At 36.4% G+C, this 12,035-nt stretch overlaps 1 protein-coding gene across 2 annotated transcripts; it reads left to right on the forward strand.

The window, feature by feature from the left end:
• Positions 1-568: 568 nt before the first annotated feature.
• On the forward strand, positions 569-4,819 carry LOC107585801 (sialoadhesin-like). Of its 2 annotated transcripts, XM_016272947.1 has the most exons (10): positions 569-692; positions 1,101-1,481; positions 1,571-1,858; positions 1,961-2,093; positions 2,220-2,267; positions 2,371-2,397; positions 2,494-2,556; positions 4,210-4,239; positions 4,409-4,427; positions 4,552-4,819. In XM_016272947.1, the coding sequence occupies exons 1-10, from the start codon at positions 656-658 to the stop codon at positions 4,612-4,614; spliced, it is 1,089 nt and encodes a 362-aa protein (XP_016128433.1). In that variant the 5' UTR covers positions 569-655; the 3' UTR covers positions 4,615-4,819. The 2 variants fall into 2 exon arrangements, with proteins under 2 accessions (XP_016128433.1, XP_016128434.1); XM_016272948.1 differs by lacking the exon at positions 2,220-2,267.
• The last annotated feature ends 7,216 nt before the right edge of the window (positions 4,820-12,035 follow it).

A 12,035-nucleotide genomic window follows, 5' to 3' on the forward strand; every position in this document is an offset into this window, starting at 1 on the left:
TGCTGCTTTATATATATATTTTTTACATTTGACCTTATTTGTATAGCTGTATTTTATATTTTATCTGTATTTATGTTCTACTGTTAATGCTATCTGTATGCACCAGGGGTCTGAGAGTAACGCAATTTCAATTCTCTGTGTGTATGTGCTGTACATGTGGAAGAATTGACAATAAAGCAGACTTGACTTGTGCTTTTATTTTCATTGCCATTCTTTAAACCGATTTTTCTCAAAATTATGTTCCTGAAAATCATGGTGATCAGCCAACTTCAGATAGCCATAACCTTTGATAGTTCAAGATATGGACGGAATATAAACAGTTTTGGAAATGGCTTGATACTAGATTCTTACCCAATCCATTTGTTTGAGAAGGGGACCAAGAACGGTAGAAAACAAGGAAATGATAGGCTATGTTAAATTTAAGCAAAATACATGAGTAATCTCATTTATTTTGAAGCCACTTTCACTTCTCTGTATGGTAGATTATGTTGGTCACAGGGAACAGCTGTACAAGTACAAAAAACCCTGCAATTTAATTGGTATACCAGTTAAGTTCCCTAAACGGACATTTCAATTCTTAAGAAGTGCTTGTTAGAATGCTATATTGCCTGCTATTTGCATTTCATCTGTACCTTATAAAACGGCAATCGGGAATATGAGAGGACATTTGTTACTTCATTTACTTTTTCAAGGTATAGTCTCTGTTTTCTTTATTATTTGCATTTCTGCCGCTGTACATTTATTCATCCATTTAAATTAAATCATTAACTTAAGAATGATAAATGCTACATGCGTAAAAGTGCAGCAAAATTCCAATATTTCCAAAAAACATATGGGGAAGCAAGTCAATAACACTTAAATTATTCAAATGACTGTTGACCAGAATTAAGAATTCATTGTTAATTACACCCTTGAAACACTGTTTGCAACAGTCACAAATACTAATACTAGCAAATCTACAGATATGTTTTAGTTTGCTATTTTTCGTACAGTAATATTTTTCTAATAATAATAGCAGTAGTAATAAAACTATAAAGCTGAATATAAATAAGACAGCTTACATACTCTGCCATTAATGTTCTCCAATATTTGTCCAACAGTTGTTCTGCTGTATGACGTTTTGGCATGGGAAGTGAGAATGCCAAAGGAAATTCATGGCCTCAAAGGTTCTTGTCTGGTTATACCATGTTCTTTCAGCTACACGGCATACCCACCCGCAAATCCACGTAGAGTTGTGTGGTATCAGTGGGTCTCTAAAGGTTATCCTTTAGTTTACGATCCATGGTATCCAAATAATGTCATTGAGAAATTTAAAGGAAATACTGAATTATATGGAAACTCAAGCTGGGATTGCAGTCTGCTGATCAAAAATGTGGAACCATCCCATCATGGAGAGAAATTATACACATGGATTGACCCTGAAACTGTTGGAAAGAGCACCTACGCATTTTATGATGTCACTTCTACAATTCTAGTTGATGGTACATAAATACTTTGTTCTTCAAATTTCCTTGACTCCCTATAGTTGTGAGAGTGTGTTGCCTAATTGTGACATTTCTGCTATTTGTAGCAGATCCACAGTTCCCCAGCATCAATATTTATGGAGGTGAAAGATCAGGTGAAACCATCACAGTAGTGTGTTCAGCTTTCCACACATGTCCATACAGCAAACCAAGCATCACTCTGAACGGTATAGAAGGATCTGATCAAATAGACAATGAGCATTTTAAAGACGGCCTGTGGAAAATCACTCTGACATGCACAGGTGTTGTAAAGGCAGAAAGCTTGACCATTGAGTGTTCTGTAACATATCATGGTGGCATAACAGTGACAGCTACAAAAGACAAAAATGCACAGTGTAAGTGATTTATGCATATATGTGGATTTTTGAAGTCATGGGCTTTTTGGATCATTATTATCATTTAAATTGTGCGCTAATAATATTGTCTAAATGTTTTAGCCCGTGTCCATAAAGAAGCAGACTCGACACACATTGGACGGAAGACTATTGGGCTTTACATACTAGCTCCAACACTTGTGTTTCTCCTCACTTGCATAATTACCGCATTCATCGTATACAAGAAATGGCACCGGTAACTGTTTGTGTGTGTATGTTACTTTAGGCTAACATTAATTCTTCATAAATGGAAAGTTTAGAAGTAAGTATTTCTCTTTAATGAGCATTTTTAGCTTCTCAACATTGTCATTACTGATTGTAGACAGCCTCTTAATGATATGCAAGGTTCATTAACACTATTTGAAAAGAGGTATGTATGACATTAATTTAATTCTCTTAAAAAAAAACATTGATTAACATAGACTACAATGTTTACATTTCTAAAACACTAACAATTTTATTCTCTGATGTAGGAGATCACGTTGGAATAGATTTTCAAGGTTAGAATTTTATTTTTTATAATTTTTTAAATAATATTTTATCTATTCTTTGTCTCATATTTGGTCTCAAATCGAAATTTTAAATTTATCCACCAGGCAATTCAGTAGGTCTGAGGGAAGAGCAGGTTGGAGTAACAGGGAAAACAGGAGTGAAATCAGGTAAGTACAACATAGAAATGTAAAATATAAGAGGATTTACTGTTAATTTACTCTGTTACTAGAACAAATAACCCTAATGCACTAACAAGTGGCATCTAGTTACACATTGTTAGCCTGTCTTTTCAGTGACTCTTCTTCAGAAACAAGCCACAACACAATGAAATTAGCACAACACAATGGAAACAAGCCGCAATACAACAAAATTAGCACAACACAATGAAAACAAGGCACAACACAATGGAATCAAGTCACAACACAATGGAAACAAGCCACGACACAATGAAATTAGCACAATCAAATGGAAACAAACTACAACACAATGGAGCCAAGCTGCAACACAACGAAATTAGCTCAACACAACAGAAACAAACCCCAGCACAATGAAATTAGCACAATAAAATGGAAACAAACTACAACACAATGGAGCCAAGCTGCAACACAACAAAATTAGCTCAACACAACAGAAACAACCCCAACGCAGCGAAATTAGCTCAACACAACAGAAACAAACCCCAGCACAATGAAATTAGCACAAAAGAACAGAAACAAACCGCAACACAACAGAAACAAGTCGCAACACAATGAAAACAAGCCACAACACAACTAAATTAGCAGAACACAATGGAAACAAGCCACATCACAACTAAATTAGCACAACAGAATGGAAACAAGCCACAACACAGCATAATTAGCACAACACAATGAAATTAGTTCTATGCGTTGTGTTGTGGAGATTTTGTTGTGTTGCACACTACTGGGCCACCGCACAATTCGCTCAAAGATTTGTCCATTGGGGAAAAAAACAAGTGATTGTCATTGAATCATTCATTCAGCCAATTCGTTTAAAAACAACATATCTGTCAGAAACAAGACAGTAAAATGACTGTAAGAGTGAGCCGTAGAATCAGTCCTTTAGCTGATTTGTTTAAAATGATTATTAATTCAAATTCAAATTATGTGCAGTGGCTGATTCTTGGCGCTGCAAAATAATAATAATAAAAAAGACAACTGGCTTGTTTAAATGTTGGCACCAAAGCAGTAACACTACAATCATGAAAATCAAACAACAAATGGTTTACTAATAGTTGGCTTTACACATTCAGATGGGATATTTACCATCAGAAATTATACACACATTATACTATTTATGACATCACAAATGCTTGCCAGAGTCTTAATTAACACAATTCGCTCAAAGATTTGTCCATTGGGGAAAAAAACAAGTGATTGTCATTGAATCATTCATTCAGCCAATTCGTTTAAAAACAACATATCTGTCAGAAACAAGACAGTAAAATGACTGTATTTATGAGTGAGCCGTAGAATCAGTCCTTTAGCTGATTTGTTTAAAATGATTATTAATTCAAATTCAAATTATGTGCAGTGGCTGATTCTTGGCGCTGCAAAATAATAATAATAAAAAAGACAAAGTAACTGGCTTGTTTAAATGTTGGCACCAAAGCAGTAACACTACAATCATGAAAATCAAACAACAAATGGTTTACTAATAGTTGGCTTTACACATTCAGATGGGATATTTACCATCAGAAATTATACACACATTATACTATTTATGACATCACAAATGCTTGCCAGAGTCTTAATTAGGCCTATTAAAATAATATTATTTAAATAAAACTTTTCTCTTCGCAGAACCAAACCTCGTATGCCGTCACCAAAGAGGTACAAGTGCATTTGAACCACATTTGTTACACAGCAAAATAAGACCATTATATTCAGTCTTTAAGCAGTGTTCAAGTTTCTTTACCACTTCAAAAATTCTTTATCATCATATAATGAAAGCAGATATTTATGTGATTTTTTTTAAATTATATTTCACCATGCACTGCAGTGAGCCAAAGTCCTACTCCGTGAGTATGCCATTATTAAACAGTCAAATACATATTCTGAATCTATGATTTCAAATGCTGTCATGAAATACTGTATGTTGTTGGCTGACCTCTGTATTCTTGTTTTTTCCTCAAATATATTAAGGGCCATGATTCTGATGCTGAATACACCAACATGGACGAACTCAACATGTATGGAAACATCTGATGATAATGAACAACACAAAATTCAACAGTGTTTTTTAAATGCTAAATATAAATACATACATCAGATTGTATACTTTCAGAAATAGTCAGTCTGTTTTTCTTAGTCAAGATGCTTGTATTGAGTTTGCTGTTGACCTGCATTTATTTTACATTGATGTTGTTGTCTCTGCTCTACTCTGCTATTGATCAATGTTTTCTAGCATATCTGTATGAGAATATAACCATAAATATAGCATTAAAACAGATCAGTATGTGCCTTCCATTCTAGCAGCTTGGTGCTTTATTTGCATAAATTGAAGGGACATTCTCCTTCTAGACTACATTTGATTAGAAAAAAAAATCTGTAGTGCAGGATGAGTCTATATTATATTGTTATGCTTGCTGTATATCATCCTTAACTAATCTGCATTTGTTCCAGACATTAATAGACCAAAGTGTGTGATAGGTGTCAATAATGTCAGTAACTTTCTGTTGTAGTCAGAGACTGACCAACACTGCATCATGCACAAAATTTGACTTTAGGAGAATGAATTTGCCATAAAGAGAAGAAACACCACGTATATCGGTTGTATTCACTGCATTTCCAGACAGATCATAAAACTATAGTTTTCTTACTAGTACTAGTGTACATTTTCCCAAATTGTTCACAAATTCCATTAGTAAATGCTTTGTTAGTGGTAAGTCATGTTAATAAACAGTCTACAAACATGAACAACATATCAGTTGATGTTCAGATGGTTTCTACTTTTAGAATTAAGTTTACCAATAGCCCAGATCAGTGTCCAAATGTTGAGTTAGCATTGTTCATCCTTTGTGTGAAACATTAAATAAAGTTTACAGACATAGTTCCTTGTAAGTTCACGTTAACTAATGCATTAACCAACATTAACTAAGTAAGCAGTTAATGTGAAAAGATGCATTAGTATATGTGTAATATAACATTAACAAACAATTAAGTAATCCTGAAAAGTAGCATTGTTCACTGTTAGTTCATGTTAACTAATGCATTAACTAACGTATTAGTATATGACTAAGTTAACATGAGCAAAGTTTAAATAATGCTAAACAGATGAGTCGTTCATTGTTAGTTCATGTTAACTAATACAACCTTATTGTAAAGTGTTACCCATATTTATTAATATAATTTAACAGAAATTTATATGATTTTTTAATTTTTCAGATTAGGTTACTCAGCCATCAAATACCACAATCAAATAAAATCAAATACTACCCAAAATCTTAAACACACAGGGAAAAACTTTATACACAGCAGTCAAAACCAAAAGATTGCCTAAGGTTATTCTCACTAACAGGGTCATTCATATGTCTTATTCCTGAAATAAAATTATATGAATCTATAAAACAGACACTAATATCCTCAGTTTAATTAAAAGTTTGAAAGAAAGAGATAAACCCATAAGCCAGTGTGCAGAAGAAACACATACTGTGTTTGCAGTACATGTTGTTCATGGTCCAAATGAACATGGATTAAAGGTGGGGTAGGTAGCCTCATTTTTTCCAAAAGCATTTTTGTTATACTGGTTGAATGTCTCTTCACTTCCTAATAGCAACCAATAGGCTAATTAAAGTGGTCTAAATATAAAAACATAAATGTAGAAGGCTCAGGACCATAAAATGGTCATCCAATCCATGCATTTGGCCTACCAGCCTGTAAAACTATGTATTTTCATACCTTCATGCAGCCAATAGCGAGAGTGTATGGTGTGGGCATGGCTACTGATGCAGGTTGAGCCAGAGGGCATTTAGTGGTGGTGGCAAGATGAAGCTTCATGAAGCTTTGAATCTTTCCAGCCTAATGTGTTGAAAAGTGTTTCATTTGTCGAGGCTTCGATTTGCACTCGGGACACCTTTTGGAGAGAAATAGTGCAAACACTGGTCAAGGATGAATCTTGAATGTGTCGAGCACTAACTTTAACGTAAAACACTGAAGTAAACTGCAGCGCTGAATATATGGGGGCGTGGGTCAGGTTTCAGCGATGAGCCCACTGGGAAATGTTCGGGTGCTCTTGATGCCAATCAGTCTAGGTCTATTGGCATCAATTATTCAATATTTCCTCCATAGCCAATCACCGGCCCCCTCCATCTCCGGGCCCTGGGGCTTCAGCCCTGTCTATCCCTCAAGTTAATCCGGATGTGTGTTGACATGGTCAATTTTCACGTGTTCCATTGAAAGACTTTTGGCCCTGTTTGCCTTCCATACAAACAGTGCATGTTGACTCAAATTTCACACGTTCCTTCCATCGTATATCACTGACTGGCTTTTGTCGCCTTTATTTGCTGTGTGATAGACTGTTAGATTAATCCATATTGAGAAAAAATGTCCAAAGCTTATCATCATAAACAAACTATATTTTATCACAATCTTGATATATCATTTATCACCCAGCCTTAGTCAGATTAGACCGAATGCGCAGGAATCCTTCAGCCACCATTGGATGCCTTCATTGGGCCAGTTGGGCATACAGCATACAACATACAACAGCATCACTTTCCTATTCTTGTTGTATTAATTACAGTAGAAAATGTAGTGTAGTGTCAGGAAACAGGCTTTTTTTTCTTATATGCCATCACCAAAGGACTTCCTTGTAATATGTATAGCTTCTGTCTAATCATACAAATTTTGATGTTATTTTTTTATTTTATTTTTTACTGTACTGTATTGTGGTGCATGCCAAGTTCATACAATTCTTTGGTATTTGAACTTTTCTAGTGCTTTTCATCTACTGTAAGATTACTTTACAGTAGTAAAATTAAAAGGATTTCCCCCCAAAAGTTCATTGCTGAATTATACATCTGTATCTGTAATTTAATTTATGTATAATGTAATAGGCATTGAGCTGCAAAAATAATTCCTGAATCCTAGTAAGAGTTTTCTTGTTACAGTGTTATTGATCTCAGTGTTCACTGCGCAGGAAAGTCATCTGTGTATTTGAATTGTGTGTAAGCATTTACAGTCTTTTTCAACTGCTTACACACAAAATCTTTACTTGTCACACAATTTCTGAAACCTGACACTCAAACACCAGAACCACACACCAAATCTGCAAAACCATACACTAATTCTCGGCCTTTGACTCCGTTTTCAATTTCATAAAACACTTTTTTGCAAAACACAACACACAATTCTCTATGTAACACACAACAATCTAACAGGAATTAATATTATGGCAAAGGTGTTTGCAAATGTTTGCTTTTGAGATGTGTTTGTGATATTTTGAATGCAGTGCTTCATTTTGCAAGAGATGTGAGGCATTTTGTGTGTGCGATTCTTGGATTTGTGTGTAAAGTTTAAAAAAAAAAGAGGCAACGTTTTGAAAATGTGTGTAAGCAGTTGAAAAAAAAATCTGTAAGAAACTGTAATAACTAGATTGAAAAGTTTGAAAGACAAATGTATGCCGGCTTGTCTGTCAGACCATAAATCCCCAAAAACTATGTATGGGGGCTTGCTTTGGTGTTGCCACCCCTCATAGACCCCATGCAACCCCTTTGCCACCCTAAACATTATTTTCTAGATCCGCCCCTGCTGCCAGAATGAGAATGCAACAACATTTACAGGTGAATATTGATTCAGTTATTGATGGGGTACATTTATTTAAAGGAGACATATTATGCCCCTTTTTACAATATGTAATATAAGTCTCTGGTGTCCCCAGAATGTGTCTGTGAAATTTCAGCTCAAAATACTCAGATCATTTATTATATCATTTTGAAAATGCCTATTTTGAGTGGAAGCAGAAACACGCTGTTTTTCGGGCCTGTCTCTTTAAATGCAAATGAGCTGCTGCTCCCCGCTCCCTTTTCCAGAGCTGCACCATTATAGCTCGAACCTAATAAAAAACATATGTTGTGGTTCTGATTATCATGTTTATCGCATCATGCGTTTTAAACCATATGAGTTTAAACTTCTGATATACGGTTTTCTGAGCGCACACATCCGAAGCACACGGACAGAAAGCGGCTGTCACAGCATGTGAGTACTAAACTAAGTTCTCATAAGTTACTGGGTTCATCTTTTTCACATTTCTTTGTTTGGTAGATGCACCGGGGACCTGATTATAGTGCTTAAAACCTGGAAAAGTCAGATTTTCACTTTAACTACAAAAAGAATTTCTCCAAATTACCTTTCAACCTTACTCTTCAGCCACTCAGGCCATCATTTTGATAGCACCACAATGTTGACACTTTGAGAGGAAAACATTTGACAAATGTTTTACAGTTGTCTTTGCACACTGAACAGAGAAAGTCTTTAAACGTTAAAAACAATCCTCACAGCATCACACATTTCTGCTTCTATGCCCCACTCACTAATGAAACTCTTCACAGAACAAACAACATTTGTACACTGTCAGGAAACAAGCCTTTCTCCAAACCTCATATGCCGTCACCAAAGACGTGTTTCTGTGTTTCTTAAAGGGGTCACGGACTGCATTATTTTCTTCTACATTTTACAATGTTCTTTGAAGGCTGCTTACAATATTAGCAAGATGTTTACATAAAAACATCATAACTTAGAAGTAATACACTGTAAAAAATAACTGTGAATTTAACGGTAAAAGACTGTAAAAATGCTACAGTAAAAACCTGTTAAATTGTTAACGGTAAATTCCCCTACTATATACGGTGAAAAACTGTATTGGACATTACATGTATTGGACATTAATTTTACGGTAGTATACCGTTTTTGGAAGTGGAAAAGACCGTATAATTTACAGTGAATAACCGTAAATTGACATTCCCAGAACTCCCTGCGTTACAGTTCAAATTTGATGTTTTTTTGTTGAAATAATTATGTTTCTTCTTCGTTTTTTCGTATCAGTTTTGTATATTAGGGTTGTGTGTTACACCTAATATTGTTAAATGAAAGTTTATTGCATTATTTCAGTTTCATGTATGTTACCCTGATGGTGTTTAGTGTTTGTGTGAATGACACTGTGCACCTTCTATATATGTTATTATTTAAAAGCTACTTGTGATGGGCTTTGGTTCATCATGTGACTTTTTCATCACCACCTGCATTTGGTGCTTATCAGTGTATTACAAAGGTGCAAAACAGATTTCAGTACTTCAATAGGTTGGTATATTAACATTATATCAGTTAATGAAATTACGTATAAATATTAAATTTAAGTTAAAACCGTAAAGCCTAAAACGTTGCTACCGTATTTTTTTTACAGTGTAGGCTATTTTCTATCCTGTTTTTGAACCTCTCTTTGAAACACTCTGTTTTGATAGGCATGAAAGTAAACGCCCACTGCTAATCTTATTTTCAGTCGAACAAACAAATATTACTGATGTGATCTGGAACTCCATTAAAAATAAAGTTGTGTCTATTGTGGACAGTTTCTGTATCATTTCTTGAGTAATCCTTTGTTTGAGTCTATCTTGTATTTATCATGTGCAAACTGGTGGGCGGGGCTAAAAAGGCAGTGATGAAGTAGGCATCTGTCTTCTGCAGCTTGGTTTCAATAAAAGCTGTTTCTGCACTAATGCGGAACTTTTGAGTTCTGAAACTTACAGGATGTTTTTATAGCACAGTGACTTCTCGTGTGAAATTATTTCTCAATTCATGACCCCTTTAAGGCCTCAAATGATAACATAGCATGTTACACAACAAAATAATACTTATTCAGTTTCTGAGGAAAATAATACTTATTCAGTTTCTGAGCAGAGTGTCATAATGAAAGTTCCCGTGTCACTTCCTGATACCTTTAACTTAACAGTTGCCATGATAAATGCAGATATTTATGTTTTTTTTCTATTCTTTTTCACCATGCACCTCAGTCAGCCAAAATCCTCAGTGAGTATATTATTTATTTCTACCATTATTAAACTGGAAATGATTTCTATGATTCCAAAAGCTGCCGTGAAATATGTTATTGACTGACCTTTGTGTCTTTTTTTAATTTTTTTATATTACATTAAGGGTTATGATTATGGGGCTGTTTACACCAACATGGATGATCTCACCGTGTATGGAAATGTCTGATGATAATGAACAACACAAAGTTTAACAGTGTATTTTTAATGCTTAAAATAATATAAATCAGATTGTATACTTTCAAATCACTCTTTTTGAGTCTACAGCTTGTAATGACTGATTTTATAAAATCTGTTGTATCTGCTCTATTCTGCCATTTATCAACACTCTCCAGCATGTTTGTGAAAACTATAAATAAATATAAAAGTAGAATAAATTCTAGCAGTGATTTCTTTGTATTTTCACTTTTATTATCAATATCATACTGCATATTTTACAGTGAGTTTGTAAAATATTAAATAACATTGCGTTGTAAGGGGATAAATAGGCGGCAGGTGCATCCACTCTTCAGATTTTACGCTGGCCTTGGTACCAAAAGGGACCACAGGTGAGTACATCACTGCTGGAGATAGCCAAGCCGCTGTTCCTTTCACCACAGAAATTTCTTAATAGAAGGGATTTCGACTTTCATTGAAAGATTGCTTCAAGTCTTTCCTATTTGTTGTTACAGCTTGGCAGTAACGATGGGGAAGCAAGCCTTCCGGAGAAGGACGCTACCACCAGGGAGGCATCATGTGGAGACACTGATATGGACTGACCCAGGCCTGGGGCAGTACTACATATGGAATGAGTCTCTGAGGCAGGTCCTACCTGAGAGTAGGGATGGAACGGCTGCCAGCAGAGACTGACAGAATGATCTGTCAAAGGGAAGACATGGGTTTACAGTGAGGGAAACCTTACCATGGAAGAATACACATATGGGATTGCCCGAAGGGAATCAAGCCATTTGGACACCTAGCCCAGTAAAGGGGCTGACCGGACCCCCGGGCAAGCTAACACTGATACTGGGCCTGGCGTCAGACTGCTCCGCCCAGCCTGACTGCCGGGGGTGCTAGAGGATACTCAACCAGGGTTTGCTGTCCGGGGAACTTACTGGAGGAGGAAAAAGGTGCTCGCATCCCCAGGTGAGGGGGAATGGTGCAGCAAGTGTGACACCGGCCAGCTCTTCGAGCCACTTACCTGTTACCCAACACACGGGAAGAAACTGGCTCAATGCGGAGACTTTAAATCTTGCGAAGGTGTTCGGTGTCGCCCAGCCTGCAGCTCTACAGATGTCCACGAGAGAGGTGCCGTGCGCTAATGCATAGGAGGAGGCAACACTCTGTGTGGAGTTAGCCCTCACCCCCAGAGTTAGCCCTCACCCCCAGGGGTCACGGCTCGCTTTGGGATTGGTACACCAAGGCGATGGCATCCACTATCCAGTGGGCCAACCTCTGCTTGGAGACAGCCTTCCCTTTCTGCTGACCTCCGTAGCAGACAATGAGCTGCTCAGAGCTTCTGAAGCTCCGGGTGCGGTCCACGTATATGTGCAGCGCTCTTTACGGGACACAGCAACGCCAAGATTTGCCTCCTCCGAGGGCAGT

This window comes from Sinocyclocheilus grahami, unplaced genomic scaffold (genome assembly GCF_001515645.1).
Source record: "Sinocyclocheilus grahami isolate Dianchi unplaced genomic scaffold, SAMN03320097.WGS_v1.1 scaffold74.1, whole genome shotgun sequence".
Classification (NCBI taxonomy): Eukaryota; Metazoa; Chordata; class Actinopteri; order Cypriniformes; family Cyprinidae; genus Sinocyclocheilus; species Sinocyclocheilus grahami.

What these genes read in the sequence shown, in the direction of transcription:
- LOC107585801 (XM_016272947.1), top strand. Translation starts at nt 656, where the DNA reads ATGAGAGGACATTTGTTACTTCATTTACTTTTTCAAG. An exon ending in ACTTCATTTACTTTTTCAAG is followed by an intron (nt 693 to 1,100) that starts GTATAGTCTCTG and finishes TTTGTCCAACAG; the next exon opens with TTGTTCTGCTGTATGACGTT. An exon ending in GAAAACAGGAGTGAAATCAG is followed by an intron (nt 2,557 to 4,209) that starts GTAAGTACAACA and finishes TTCTCTTCGCAG; the next exon opens with AACCAAACCTCGTATGCCGT.